Source organism: Vicugna pacos, chromosome 5 (assembly GCF_048564905.1).
Source record: "Vicugna pacos chromosome 5, VicPac4, whole genome shotgun sequence".
Taxonomy (NCBI): domain Eukaryota; kingdom Metazoa; phylum Chordata; class Mammalia; order Artiodactyla; family Camelidae; genus Vicugna; species Vicugna pacos.
The window spans coordinates 9,522,853-9,539,456 of record NC_132991.1 but is presented as its reverse complement, the minus strand read 5'-3'; the positions used below and the strand labels follow the sequence as shown (position 1 = coordinate 9,539,456).

The window sequence follows — 16,604 nt, the reverse complement described above, 5'->3', positions numbered from 1 at the left end:
ATCCACACCACTGCTCTAATGGGCAGCACTCCATGGAACTTGGGAAGGAAAGAACACAGTGACCCCGGGGAGAACACATCCTCCCTGGGACTGCAGCAGCTTGATGGTTACATCTTATTCTCAAGGATTTCAAGGAGAGCCTGTTCTGCCCTGTGCCCAGAACACCGTAGCACTCACTATATTAACACTGCAACCCGTAAGACACACAAAGATTTTAAAGTAAAAAATGTAGGGATTTGTTTTCATTTCAGAACCTGAATACGCTTTTGGTGATATCCTTTCAAAAGCAGGACACTCTGTAAGTGGCAGTATCTTAGTACCAACTCTCAACCTCCCCCTAACAAGTAGACGGACCAGTCTGTCTTCACGATGGGTTTATACACCTCAGCTACCTCTTAGGCAGGTAATACTGAGCAGTAAAACCACCCAAAATTAGACAAAAATAAATAAATAAGGAAGGGAAAAGAGTTTAGAAAATTTACAAAGTCAATCAGGAAATAAAATGTAAAGAATTCACTACATTTTTAAAAGTTGGCTATACACACTTACGTTGCTAACACATAAACCAAAAATCTTGGTTTCCCAATCACATGCTCCAGTAATTGAATCAGAGCACCTCAGAGAAATGGCTGATGCCAGGCCTGGGGGAGGGAAGGAACAGGACAAGTCTGGAACATCTTATTCCAAAAAGTAAGGACATGCTCAAAGAAGGACAAGAACATGTTAAAAGGACATGGAGCCAGACTGAAGTGGCTACCACTGTAATAGAAAAGAACGAATCTGACTCCATGTGAGATCTGTTCCTTTGGCTCTAACCCTGTGCTGTGTCCTGTGCTGAGTCATGCTGGTTCTGCAACCTTTTGTAAAAGAATGTTGCCTAGAGCCTGAAATACACAGAATAGCCTATTCTCAAGACTCTGACCTTTAAGGGTATTAACACTTTTCCATTCATATAAAGATAAAAAGTTGCAGAATAGAAAATAACATTTTAGGGGTAAAAGGACACTATGAACTCATCTACAAAAGAGAAACAGACTCACAGACATAGTAAACAATCTTATGGTTACCAGGGAAAGCGGGTGGGAAGGGATAAATTTGGGAGTTTGAGATTTACAAATGTTAGCCACTATATATAAAAACAGATTTTTAAAAAAAGTTTCTTCTGTATAGTACAGGGAACTATGTTCTATATCTTGTACTAACATTTACTGAAAAAAATCTGAAAATGAATATATGTATATATATGCATGACTGGGAGACTGTGCTGTACACCAGAAATTGACACACTGTCACTGACTGTACGTCAATATGAAAAGAAAGGGGAAAAAAAAGAACATTTGTTTCATTGGAGGTTTACAGGGACACCATGACCTGACCCACATATACAGCTGTAAGAACAAAGGCTTCCAACACCAAGAAGTTTGCAACAAGCACACCCCCTCCCTTTTCAGTATAAAAGGAGACTGAATTCTGACTTGGAGAAGATGGTCCTCCAGGACACTAGTCTGCCATCTTCTCTGTCTGGTGGCTTTCTGAATAACATTGTTATTCTTTGCCCCAACACCTCGTCTCCTGATTTACTGGCCTGTCGTGCGGCAAGCATAACAGGTTTGGTCTCGGTAACACCACCAGCCAAAATGAGGATCATTAGTGCATCAAAATAAATAATAATAGTAAAGAATTATAATCCTTTGAATAAAGTATGAATCCATATGAGTCCACAGTGATATACAGAAAAGATTAAATAAATGGGGCAGGGGTGAGGATGGGAGGTAGGGTAGGAAGCTCTTCTCTACTGTAGTAAAAGAAATGACAGAAGAAAAATCACCATTTGCCAGTCATCGTAACAGTAACTGATTCAGGCAAAAATCATAAAAGGACTTTAAACTAGTGGATTAAAGTTTGAGAAGTAACAGGACATTCACATAGTCTCAGAATAGACCCCGCCACACACAAAAGTTCTTTTCAATTACAATCAAAATTTACAGTGAAGAAACCCAGCAGACACCACCTTAACCAACTGATTAAAGTCACCACTGCCAGCAATGGGGCCAGTTGATAGCACATGCCTCCTGGTGTGATGCACTGAGAAATCAGCTTTATTTCAGTGATTCCTCTGCCTAAAGATTACTTAAATCTAATTGTGAGAAAACATGGGAAAAACTCAACTGAGGGAGGCAAAATAACTGGACTGTACTATTGAAAACTGACAATGTAATGAAATACAATAAAAGACTCCAAGATAAAGAAATGAATTTCGTATGAAAGGAACTGAACTAACATATGACCCTAGATTTATTTTTTTGTTGCAGAAAGACTTTACTGGGACAAGTAAAATCTCAGTAAGGTCTGTAAATTAGATAATAGTGTTGTTTCAATGTTAAGTTCCTGATATGCATCATTGTACTGTGGTTCTATAAGAGAATTCCTTGTTTTTAGGAAATACACACTGAAATATTGAAAGGTAAAATGGAATCACATCAGGCACTTACCTCTAAATGGTTCAGAAAGAAAAAAATGGAGGGATGGGGGAGAGTAAAAGAGAAAGTGGGGGAGAGGAGGAGACAGAAAAACAAATGTAATAAAATGACATTTGGGGAATCTGTGTGAAGAGCATTCAGGTTTTTTGCAACTTTTCGATGTCTGGAATTACATTCATTTTAAAAAAAATAAGTTGGATATAAAGAGATACGCCTGTCAAAACTCACAGAATGGTACACTAAGACGTGTACATTATACCATATGAAATTTACACTTCGATTAAAATAATAAAAGCTTATTCTAGATGCTTCATCAAATGTTGATGATTGGAACACTTTAATGATTAAAAACAGAGGTTAGGAACCCACCAAGGCCCTATGAAAATGCAGGTTAAGTTCATGCCTACTGTATTTTAAGCTTGAAATGATCAACCAGCACCAGGGAGTCTGGACATCAGCTCTGTGCCCACAATGATGAGCAGCTCTCATGATTTCCAGGCTGCACAAGGCCTGCCACCTTCCTCCCAGTCCCCTCGAGGCCCTCTACACGCTCAGCCGGGTAACACAACACTCCCTCATTAATCAGCCACCAAATACATAAGCCTATTCACTATAAGCAAAGCTAGACCTTAATTTTTATTTTTAAAATTTTTATTATCTTTTTTTTGATTGAACTGTAGTCAGTTCACATTGTTGTGTTTCTGGTGTACAGCACAGTGATTCAGTTATATATATGTTCATTTTCCTGTTCTTTTTCATTATAGGCTATTACAGATATTGCATATAGTTTCCTGTGCTATACAGTAGGACCTTGTTGTTTTTCTGTTTTATCTGTAGCAGTTAGTATCTCCAAATCCCAAACTCCCATTTTATCCCTCACCACTCCCTTTCTGCCCTGGTAACCATAAATTTGTTCTCTATGTCTGTGAGTCTGTTTCTGTTTTGTAAATAAGTTCATTTGTGTCATTTTTTAAAAATTTTTATATATCATATGGCATTTTTCTTTCTCTTTCTGGCTTACTTCACTTAGTATGATCATCTCTAGGTCCATCCATGTTGCTTTAATTTTTTTTAATTAAAAAAAAAGGAGCAAAGTCATGGAAGCAATCTAAATGTCTATCGACAGATGATCGTATAAAGAAGTTGTGATGTATATATGTGTGTGCACACACACACACACACACACACACACACACACACACACAACGGAATACTACTCAGCCATAAAAAAGAATAAAATGATGCCATTTGCAACAACATGGATGGACCTGGAGACTATCATATTAAGTGAAATAAGCCAGGAAGAGAAAGAAAAATACCATATGGTATCACTTATATGTGGAATCTTTAAAAAATGACACAAATGAACTTATTTACAAAATAGAAACAGATTCACAGACACAGAAAACAAGCTTATGGTTACAGGGTGGGAAGAGGTAGGTGAAGGGATAAATTGGGAGTTCAGGACTTGCAGATACAAATTACTATATATAAAATAGATAGACAACAAGATCTGATATAGCACAGGGAACTATATTTAGTATCTTTTAATAACCTATAATGGAAAAAAATCTGGAAAAAAATATGTATATAATACATATGAATATGAATTACTTTACTGTACACCTGAAACTAACACAACACTGTAGATCAACTACACTTCAATTTTAAAAAAGTGGGGAAAGGGAAGCTAAACATGATGGTGACAATGTGTCAGGAGGCCACACACATTGCTAAACAAGCCTTGGGGAGATACTGCCTGTTGCCAAGGCCCGGAGCGGAGCTAGCCTTGCACCTGGCTCAGAATACAGATTGATATCTTTCAAAGTATTTTTAAAAGATGACTATCCCTGTCATAGTCAACTATTTTTTTCAAAATACTAGTAAAACAAAATGACTGAGATGTCTCATACCTTGCTTTAGAAATACTATAAATTCCTTTACAGTTTGGTCCAAATGAACTCTGTGATATACTACAGGCTTGAAGTTGCGGTGCTCAAATGAACGAATGAGGCGAACTGTAATGGTCACTTCTTCGGAAGCCATGTGAAGAAACTCCTGTGGCAAGGGACACGAGGACAGTCTAAGTAACGTCAACTCATAATTATCTCCAAGCCTGCACTTCCACCATCAGCTCCCTGGCACCCAGCCCATCTCTCCCGCGCTGCGCAGTTACTGACAGAATCCCCGGACCCAAGCCAGATCCGGGGCAACCACAAGGGGCCCAAGGTCCCTCCCAGCTACCCACAGCGATCCCGGATGGCTTTATCACAGCCATGGATGTTCTGACTGGCAGAAAACTGACAGGGCACCGAAGAACAACATGACAACACAGAGGTGTAGGTGTGCGTGTATGAGGAGAAGTGGGGTTGGTTTTTACTAAACAGACACGTGGAAAATCCGTGATTGCTCTGGTCTGCTGCACCAGCGACCTCCTCGTCTGGCCCTGGGATCAGGTACACTTACATTAGCATCAATCATCAGGTCCCATTTTAATCTCACAAATGCTGCCAGGTTTCAGGGTTGATTTAATCATATGCCATGGTACTATCCAACTTCTACACTATCGCCGCTTAATTTCAATGTTTATTTCATCCTAAAACTATGTACTAGCCCTATCTGCCAGATACGAATGTTATCAGATTTCATTTTATCACCAAGCCATGAGGTATTCTTAAGGATGAGGAAAGACTCAGAGATTGCACTAATTGCCCAGGGTTATATAGCTGATAAACGATGGGGCCAGGATTCAAGCACCAATTTAATTCCAAATTCCATACGTACTCTATTATTGGAAAAATCACCCCAAATTATCTCTCTCCCCAAAATCTTCAAGGTTGACAATGTTTTAAAAATACAGTTATGGTATATTTCTATCGAGTAGCAACTGCTTTCAACTTGCATACAACTTTCAGCCGTAAATGTCTCACACTTTTTCCAAGTACTAGAAAAAAAATCTGTAACACTAATAAACATGAGAAAAGATGTCCAACCTTCCAGTAATCAGAGAAATTCAAAATAACTTTTGAATTTTCAAAATAATTTTGAATACATTCAAAATTCAAAATAAGTGAGATATATTACTCATCAAATTGACAAACAAAAAAGTCTGGCAATACCTAGTGTTGGCAAGGGTGTAAAACAATGAGAATTTAATCAGTTAAGGTGGGCATCCAAACGGGTTCTATTTTTGGAGGCAATGTGGCAAAATTTAGTAAAAGTGGCAAAATTTAGTAAAACTGAAGAGTCACACACCTTTCAATGCAGCAATTTCATTCATAGGGAGGTACTCTAGGGAATTGGTCACATTTGTGCCCAAGGAGAACTGCAAAAGAATGTTAACAGTAACATTGCTTGTTAATTGCAAAAAACTGGATACAACAAAATGTCCATCAACAAGAGAATAATCATGGCATTCTCATACAACGAAATAGTTCAAGCAGTAAAAATGAATGGACTTGAACTATGCACATCAACATAGAAGAATCTCAGAAACACTGTGGTGAATGGAAAGCAGGCAAGCTGCAAAAGCATTGGAGGACACTATCATTTATACAGAGTTCAAAAACACAGCCTTTGTTACATTTAAAGGAGGCAAAGAAAAGATTATGCAGTTAGGGAGAAGTCACACAGGCACTTCAACTATACTGGTTGCATTTTGTATCTTAAGTAGGATGGTAGGTACAGGGATAGTATACAGTTACTATTCTTTGTGCTTTTTACTGTCTCTGGTATATCTCATAATATACACAAATAAGCCACACTAGTTTGTTCTAGAAAGTCTCTCTAAATCGTAGAATGCTTACACAAATATTTTACTATGTTTGACAAAATATATAGCATATTATATATGAAAAGCAAAGGTTCAAGCTACTTTAATGCATAAAATTATTTGTAGTTACAATTAGCATACTGTTTATAATTAAGTGGTTCTTCAGGAATGTAAAATAACATCTTCCCTCTAAAATAAGCAAGGATTCATCTTATAATCTTGTTTTGTGGCTAATGAGCTTAAATTAAATCTTTTGATAATTCCAATATTAGCTACCACCCTATTTGTTATTAAATCCAGTTTCACAGAGCTCCCCCAAAATTCTACCTAGATCTTAGAATCTACCAAATAAGGACAGTTAAGCAGACATCTACAAAATTACGATTTAAAATATACTGGAGTACTTAAATACAGACTCTCTTTTGAGAAAGGGATATATAAAAGATCCACATTTTAGAGGCAGTGTTCACAGGTTTGTGAAAATTATGACCAACTTCTTCCTCCTCTCACCTAGCCGTCCAAAAAGCAAAGAAGTCCTCCAAACCACACCACACACATATCCCCACAGATGCTGGTAAGCCTGCTAATGGAGCCCAAGTTCCCAAAGAGTTCAGAGCTGGACAGATCTAACTTAATTATGGACCCTACCTCTTGGCCCCAACACACATTGTTGAATCTCAATAAACAGCAGCTGCTTTTTTTTCTTTCTTTTTAAAAATTCTTGGGGGGGGCTGGGTTTACTTATTTGTTTATTTACTTAATGGAGGTACTGGGGATTGAACCCAGGACCTCGTGCATGCTAAGCATGTGCTCTACCACTGAGCTATACCCTCCCCCCAAACAGTAGCTGTTTTTATCAATAATCTACTTGGGATGAAATAAGTTTGGGCATAAAGATAGCTCATGTACACATCAGATAAAGAGACTAGACTCCCAGCTGCAAAGAAGTAAATGATATAAACAGTCCAACGAAGGAGGACAGGCAGGTTGGCACAGGCATGCCTTATGAAACTTTTATAACTGTAGGTTGGTTTTTCCCACTTAATAAAACGTTGCCCATATGTTATACTTAAATAGTTAAAGTTTTCCATTTAAAATTCCAATTCTGTGTTAATATCTAATTTTGGTCAACAATGCGTTGTCATCTTCATCAGAAATTTATTACAATTTATACTTAGTAACTAAACAATAATAGCTACCATCAGAATGAAACCATTGTCTAATTTGCCTCAAGGACTGTGAGAAATACAGCTTTTTCAGAGAGGCAGACCTGCTGAAGAGACAGCTTAGAAAGCCAATGTAACAGATTATAAATGTGACATTTTCCCAGAAGGAATGACCTACTTAAAAAACGAATCTGATCAAGTTTAAAAGGCATTCCTCAAATGAAGGGACAGAGAAATCAAAAGCAATAAATTTAGGGGTAAATTAATTTTTTAAAATTCAAAGATATGAAAAAAGATTTGCATAAATGAAATGATAGACTATGTTCTTAACTATGAAGGCTCAAAGTTGTAAAGAAATCAATTCTTTCTAAAGTAATCTTTAAATTGATTAAAATTCCAATCAAAATCAAAAAGGGTGGTCTGGATTTGTCACAAATATTTCTATAATCTACCTGGAAGAATATACTTGTGAGCTCAGCAAAGCCATAAAAGGAGCAAAAAGAGACCAGTGGCACCAATTATTAAAACATATTACAAAACAACAAACATACAGTAGTAATACATGAATAAGCTGGTATGATTTTCATATATTTACAAAATCCAAATACAAAAATGTTAAAGGGCAATCAAGCTATAGTCATTTAAGCTGTGACACTGAAGATGGTAAAATCAGTAGAAAACAACAGAAAACTCAAGAAATTGACTCAAGATTTGAGAATTTAGTATAAATATAGCCTTTCACATTTGGGAAGAAAAGTTTATTTAATCAATGGCACTGAGAAAACTGGTCAGACATTTGGAAAAAGATGATGTTGGATAATAAACAAAATAAACCGTATGTGGAAGAAATATTTAAACCTAACTGTAAAATCATAAGGAGGCACTGAAAAAATGGGTACAAATTTTTATTATCTTAAGGTAGGAAAGACTTTTCTGAGCAAATAAAAATCAGCAACAATCAAGGAAAAGGTTGACAGGTACGACAACCAAAAAACTGTAAGAAAAGACCAAAATCCTAACAGAAACATGGGTAGAGGCAATTGGCTAAATTTTTAAGAAGCCAATAACATGAAAAGATGATCAACTTTATCAGTAACCAAGGAACTGAAAATAAAAACAGTAAAATATCAACTTGCCATCAGATTGGTAAGATTTCTAAAGATTAAAAACTGGCCACACCAGTATTAGCAGGGATCTAGAAAATAAAGATGTTTATATACTACTGCTAAGAACATAAAATGATACACCCTTTCTGGAGAGAAGTAGGGTAATCTATATCAAAATTTTAAGTTTGCCTACCCTTCGATATGGCAATTTCTCTTATACAAATTCACCTGGAGAAGATCACATCAAATATGTTTAAAATCCATGAGTTTATAATGATACTTTTTAAAAAGCCAATTACTCACTCTGGAAACTAACAGGGCACTTGTTTTCCTGAAAACTGGCTTACCAAGGTGAGGGGGAGGGTGCACTGAAATGAGAAAAATAATCAAATTCTCATACAGACTATATTTCAAGGTTACCAAATAGCTGATGAAGAAAGTTCTTCTTTCTAGTAGAATTACAGCAAAAAAAAAAAAAACCACTCAATAATAGAATTTAAAGATCATGATTAATATACCTATCAGGATGGCAAAAACAGTGATAACACCAAATGTTGGTGGAGCTGACAGAGAAATGAGATCTCTCATTCACTGCTGGTGGGGATGCAAAATGGTACCGCCCCTCTGGAAAAGTAGATGGCAGTTTCTTACAAAACTAAACATGTGCTTATGAAACGACCCAGCAAATGCACTCCAGCAAAATGAAACTTATGTTCACACAAAAACCTATATATGAATGCTCACAGCATATTTATGGGTAATACCCCAAAACTGGAAACAACCCAAATGTCCTTCAACACATGAATGGTTAAACCAACTGTGGTATAGCTGTATCATGACACACTGAGTATTAAAACCGAATAAACTATTGATACACATAACAATTTTGATGGATCTTAAGTGAATTCCGCTGAAAGAAAGAAGCCAGTCTCAGAAGGTTGCATGCTGTGTAGTTCCACTTGTATGTCATTCTTGCAACAACAAACTTGTAGAAACAGAACAGATTCATGTTGCTGAGGTTAGTGGGGAGGGAAGGAGATGGCAGTGGCTATAGAAGATAGCCTGAGAGATCCCTGTGATGGGAATTTTCTGATTCTTGATTGTGGTGTTATCCTCGTTTATCTAAACATGTGATAAAATTGCCTAAAACTAAATACACGTGCATACATATACACAGAAGATGTAAAACTAGTGAAATCTAAATACATTCCCAGGATTGTCAGCATCGATCCCCTGGATGTGAAATTAGACCACACTCAAGCAAGATGGTACCCTTGGGAGAACCGGGTGAAGGGCAAAGGATTGCTCTGTATTATTTTTTACAAATGCATGTGAATCCACAATTATCTCAAAATAAAAAGCTGCTAAAACCCATCAATTTGAAAAACTTAATGAAAGAATGAATGTAAGCAGTGATTACAAGGGGTACCAAAACCAAAAATGAGGTAAAAGACTGATGGGAAACTTTAGAATGGATACTTCAGGAGCTGACAACACTGGAACTTAATAATCAAACGTAACAAATGAATCAAGCCTCTAGACCTATTTCCCACTTTGTGGGCTATGACAGTGTCTGGAAGAAGGTGTTAAAAGACACCGTAAAGAGGCCATCAGCCAAGTTCAGACTGTAGAAAATTCTACTGAATAAATGACTTGGTTTCTTCAACAAATAATTAGCATGAAACATACAGAAGGGGAGGAAGGTTATAAACTAAGAGAGATTTAAAGGGATCTATCAACCAATGTTTATACCTTACATGGATCCTAATTTGCACATTAGATGATGTTAGGAATTAATATTAGTTCTCTCTACCTAATATTATTATGTTTTTTAGTCTTTACCTTAAAAGACTGAGGTAGATAGGTGAAATATGATGCTTTCAAATACCCTGACAGAGTAAAAACAATTCTGGGCATTTAGAATAAAAAAAAAAAAAAAGGGAAGAACATTGGTAACTGCTGAAGCTGAGTGTATGTGGGACCTGATCACACTATTCAACATTTTATGTGCTTGAAATTTTTCATAATAAAAACATTTTAAGAGAAGATAAGCACACAAAGATGTACATTCAAGGAAGTTTTTTTTTTTTTCATTGAAGTGCTTGTAACAGTTAACGAAAATCAGAGTTCATCTAAATGCTCATTGAAGAAGACCTGGTAAAGCAAATTATGTCACACCATAAAATAAAATCCCCTGCAGCCATTAAAGGGTGAAATGGATCCATGGATACCAACTTTAAAAAGTGCCTATGACAGATCAGTAAATGAAGAAACAAGTTAGAAAACCACGGGTGTATGGTACCTTCATAAGTATAGAGAGATGTCCAGGACATTTACCAAAATGCTGACAAATGTTATCGCTGAACGGCAGAAATCCAAGAGACTGCTATGTGTTTTACATATTTTTAATATTGCCTGATGTTTAATAATGATGATGTGTTTTGAAATTAAGCTAATTTCCCTGTATACTTACTTTAGCACTTTTCTGATGGATGTGTTATACATCAACCAAAAGCTATTTTTTAAAACTAAACTATTTCCATTTCCTTTAAGAAAAAAAAGAGTTAACTGAACAAAAGCAAACAGCACAAAACTTATCAAATACTGTAAAGGACAGAAAGGGTGAGAAACTTAGTCATACAACTGATGTGTATTGAGGGACACCAGCTAAATCTAAAAAGTATTCAGCAGTCAGAGGCAATAGAAGCAGATCACATGCCCAGGACAGGTCCACACTTGCCTAAGGTGGCACAAAAGGCCTTCCAGACTCGCCCCTCCCTGCCCTCCAGATGGTATTTGTCATCACCCCAGCAGCAACGACATCCCACAGCTTCCCACGCACACCCGGCTGTCTCCAAGCCCTGGCCCTACCTTCCCAGCCCAGCTTTTCTCCAGACTCCCTGTGCCTCTTTGTCTGACCATGCAGGCATCCTTCAAAACTCAGCCTGGGACCATCCGCTGGAGGACAGCCTCACAATCAGCTCCTCTCTGCCCCAGCTCTGCTAAAGGCCCCTCTGTCTGCCCACAGCACCTGACGATGCCACACCGCGGTCATCTGTCTGTGGTTTATTTTTGTAAACCCAGCAACGTGTGTCAGGAGGCACATCAGAGCCCCCATCCATGTCGGGATAAAATGGAGGGGCTAAGGAACACCTGAATTCCTCCTTTTCCTAAGGACACACTGATACATCAGTCCTACACTACAGCCATAGTATGAAGGGTCTATGAGCTTTTCCCAGGCTCATGAAAATGTCTAAGACCTGAAGAAAGACCTTATTGCTCCAGAATACAAAAATTTTCAAAAACCAGAATTAACATTTGACTACCTACAACACGTAACATTTCAACAGTAACTCAACTCTATTTATAATTATATATGTTAGATTTATTACAGGTACTTTTTTTTTTTTTTTAAGATGTAGGGTGGGGATTTGAAAAGTACAGTGCCCAGGGCTTAGGAAGGTCTTTAAACTTCCCTGCCTTAAAAACCTGTTCTGGCTGGTACCTTACCCAGCTGGTTTGGGATAATAAGGAAAACCCATATCCAAAGCAAAGCAAAACTCTTAAAAACAAAGCAACAAACAAAGCAAACATGAAACCTGACGAGGAACCCCCTCACATGGAGCTCCCAGGTCCTGGACAGGTAACCACCGCATCATCAGAGCCAAGAAGGGATGCAGCCCAGCACGCTCCCCTCCTGCACCAGCCTTCCACATCTGGTTGGGGCTGCTTTTCATGGCCCAGGCTCCAGCAGCATGAACAGGAAAGGGGGAAATTCAGTACGGACAGGTCAGGGAAAGCCAAGGCAAGATGCCAGTCAGATTCCCTAACAGCTCAACTGCTCTCATTCCAGAGCTGGCCCCTCTCCCCGTGGCAAGGTTCTGAGCGGAAGAACTGTAAGGCAGCTGGGGTGGCTCCCGAGGTGAGCAAGGAGCCCAGAGCCCAGAGCCCAGAGCCCAGAGCCGAGTGCCCAGCATCGGGCTAAGCACAAGCACAAGACATGCATACACATGCGATACTGGACTGGTGATCTCTATCACTACAAAAAGCAAGCAGAAACTGACTACAATCAGTCTGGTTAGTCGCAGTGGGTACCGTCTATGGAGGTCTCCAACACTGAATTTATGAACTCTGCACCCCACTGCTCCTGGGGAAAGACTGGGTCAGGTTCTGGGGAGCCAGCCTCTGGTTCCTCTGGTCACATTTTCATCAACCAGTCAGTACATACCCTTGTTTTATGGGTATTTATTTTAAAGACACCTTATTTACTATACATTGTTGATTCATTAACATGGAGCTCACAGCCAACAGCATTGCAAATCATGCCTGAACAAAGTTTACAACTAACACATGTTAACACCTAATATTTTCTCGGTAACGCACGCACAGCCCTCTTGCACTTGGGAACACTAGACAGCACTTCAGCACTACATTTGGGGGCCGTGTGAAACAGCGACATCCCCAACAAGCGCAAAACCATGAAAAGCATGGCACTCAACAGAGCACAAGCCCAGACAGCTGTTTATGAGCTGGAACAAGAAGGTGGCAGGTTGTCCTGTTTGCCCTCAGCTGGGAATGTGAACGTGGTCGATTACAACACGTCAGCACTCTGCGTGCATTGGGAAAGACCAAGAGAGTGCCTGAGTGTTGCTTTTGGGGTTACAAATAAATTTCAGTGAGAAGGCGAATTTCACAAATACACAATCTGTGAATAATGAGGACTGTCTGTATTACCAAAAAAAAAATAACAATGAAGTACATGTGCCTTCCAATATTTGAAGAAAGCATGCTCTTGACCTTTTTGGAAGAGAATAGAAGAGAATCCAAGATGACCTTAAGAGTTAGAAGCTTTAAGAGTAAAAAGCACACAACACTCGCACAGTTAGCATGAAGACGACTCTAACCACCAGGCCAGAGTGCCCTGGCCTTCCATCCTGCAACAGGCTGGTTTCAGAGAAGTATGTGACTTGAAATTTAGCAGCCCAAGGTGAATCATTTTGAAAAACGAAAAGACTTTCTAAAGTTATATATACTCCCTAAGTTTAAATCTTACAAAACCAAAATTGTCACATATCAAGTTTGCTTTAAACCTTGTCTTATCCATATGACAAAGGTACAGTTTTCAAGAAAGTAATGTTCTAACCACACACAAAAAGTGTATACATATATTACGCTAAAAGCTTAATTTTCCTCTAGATTTAGGAATTAATATTACAGGGTAAAGAGTCCACTTGCCTTCTTTTTGAAACAAATCAATAAAAAGAAGATTAAAAAATACAGTTTAATGTTCTTTTATGTGAGGAAACTAAACTGGCATAGATGAGCGTGTAGAAAAGTAGAAAAAAGAAGAGTTCTGTTAAGATGAAAATTACTCAATATGCAAATGATTTGGACTTAATGATTCTGCAGTAAACATATGTACTAATAAATATCATCCAAATACATCATTTTACCCCTCCCCCCCAAAGTTGTACACAGCCAGAGAGGGAGGGGGCGAAAACTACATTTTGATTATTCTTCTTAAAATTACAGAGTACCTAGCACACTGCTAAGTAGGTGAATGAGAAATGTTCGCTTTTTAAAGAGAATATAAACTTGGCAAACTAATAACTTTATATAACATTTCAATTTAACTAAACCTCATAAGAAGGACAAATTATAATCAAATCACATTTAAGATTTTGCCTAAAATGTTAATTCCATATCTATTCTGGCCTACCTCAAAAGCATACTTATTTTTAAACTCCTATAGTTGGAGAGTAAAATTTTAGTCTAAAACTAGATCTTGGTAACAATGAAATACCAAAAGCTGGTCATTATAATAAAAAGCTAAACAGTTAACAGGAATGTGCTTTAAATTTTTTCAAAAGCATAATTTTTAAAATATGAAGCTAAGTACACTTTTTTTAGAGTAGGACCCTGTGAGAATTAAATAAACATCTGAAAACCGCTTGGCCTTTTTCTTCTAAATGTTTTGTTGTATAATTCAAATTAAAGCACTATTTTAATAGAAAAAATCCATTTATTCATCTTTCACTGACATAAAACTTTTGAGAAAAATTTTTAATGTATTAACTTATTAAAGATTTTAAAGTCTTTGACCGCAATCATTTTTTTGCATAGGTTAGAAAAAATAGTCTCATACCTTAGATGTTTAGGATAACACAGGAGGTGCAAAATAAATTAGTTACATCAGATGACTACACAAGTGCTTCTCCATGCTGTAATTGATTTACTGCAAAATGACATTAGCAGCTGATCTTCCCTAAGGGTCACAGTCAATTCTAATAAATAAACCTTTGATTGCTGTTCACCCTGGGTACACCAGCCACTGACAAATCAACACCTGCAATTCCACAGACCTTCAATTTGGAGCAAGTACACAAAACCATAATTTGTTTTCTCTGCCCAAGGCAGGTGAGACTCTCAGAAAGTCTAACTATTCTGGGCAGTTGAGTTTTCCAAGGGGCTTGAGACTTAATCATTTGGAAAGACTCTCCCACACACTTTCCTTCCTGTTTTAAACAAGGAACACTGAATGTAAATTCAGTTTTTCTTGACTCACAACCATCAGTGAGGATGCTAATCCCTGGAGAGCACGCAGGAGATGACTCTCCGTGGCTCGCTCCCGCTTCTGCACGTCTTGTGAGTAGAGGCACGGGCTGCTCTAGCTCTGAACTATCTTTTCAAGGATGTGTGCACAGCCAACAGCCCAGGAAGACAGAGATATCTCCCTCCAAGACATAAGGTAGGTTTGTTTGTGGTCCAGTATAATAAAAAGAATGTTCCCCTCTGGGCTAAAGTTGGGCAAGTATGCTTGCAGCCCTGTATAAAATATTTGGATTACCTAAACTCAGGGTTCTACAGCTGCAGACTTATGAGGCAAGAGGAAATGACACAAACAGGAAGCTCCTAATACAGCCGTCTGTCTCAGACCCAGGAATCCCACATCTTCTGCCTACGTCCAGTAAACTGTGACAGGCTGACTTGTCAGCTTCCAAGGGGAATAAAAATCTCAAGACTCTTCACGGTTCTCAACTGTTGGTGACAAGGATGGGATGCTGGTAAAGGCATGGCTTTCTGAAACAGAAAAGACCAAGGTGCCAGGGGTTTAGGGCATTTAGGAAGATTCCCTGGAATCCAGTAGAAAATGTTCTTGTCCAAGTGGCGGGTGTGGGGCAGTAAGGGTTGTTAATCTCTAGAGGATGACCAGCAAAAGGAGGACTGAAACAAACCACCCAATGGTCCTTTGGTTGCTGCTCACTCTCCTAGGGGTAGGAGTTACCGCAGCCATGAGGCACCAGCTCCATGGCCCCACATGAGAGGCAATCTGGCCGTGGCTGTTGCTTAGAGTCCCGAGAGCTGAAACAAATTACGGCAGCAATGAGGATCTAGAGCTTTGGGTGACTGAAAAGTTCACTAAGCTGAAACATGAATAGCCACCGGGGCCATTTGAAACTAAAAATAAGTGTGCCCTGCTTACTGGTACAGAGCTGCTCTGCCCCTCTGTACCCCGATCCCTCCCCTCGCCCTCTACCCTGACAGCTGCTTTAAAGAGGATGATTCAGGGCAGGCTGAGGTCTGTCTGTCTCCAAGAGGGACTTAAGGCCTTATGCATCCAAGTATGCCTCGGAACTTCAGGAAAAGGAGGGACTCAAACTTTTGTGCTGTGGATGCAGGCACCCAAGTCATCGTCCTACCTGGCCCTGTGCAGATTCAGCTAATGGGGTCTGGACAGGATTTACAGTGGGGGAGGAGATGGGGTCCTTCAGGCCAATTCAAAATGTTGTTTCTACCTCTGATCGTATAAATGACGTATTATACATCTTCATACTTCCCTGTCTATTGCCAGAGAGGATTGTCCCCCATCAGGAAGAGCTATAGGTAGAGGCATGCTAACGGAAGAGGGTCCCCTGCCATTTGTCATCAGTGGGTGAGTCAGGATATCATACAACTGCCCTACCCATGGACGTTCAAAGTGTTCAATAAATAAAAGACGTCCTGTTGGTTGGCAAGCCAGAAATCTGTCTCAATGGTCCTGACTGTCTGTTATCACGCCTCTGGCAGCCAAGTACAGGGA

General features: G+C 38.8%; 1 protein-coding gene across 8 annotated transcripts in view; it reads right to left on the bottom strand.

The window, feature by feature from the left end:
- Positions 1-16,604, bottom strand: part of C5H2orf76 (chromosome 5 C2orf76 homolog) — a 70,623-nt gene that overhangs the window by 33,172 nt on the left and 20,847 nt on the right. For 7 of the 8 annotated variants that reach the window (XR_012072500.1, XR_012072495.1, XR_012072497.1 and 4 more), the window contains exon 2: positions 4,394-4,538. Coding sequence is in view for 2 of the 8 variants with exons in the window: in XM_072960839.1 (XP_072816940.1) it covers positions 4,394-4,538 (145 nt within the window). In the remaining 6 variants the exon portion in view is untranslated. Of the gene's footprint in view, positions 1-4,393; positions 4,539-5,735; positions 5,806-16,604 lie in introns of all 8 variants that reach the window. The other variant, XM_072960840.1, reaches the window with a different exon arrangement.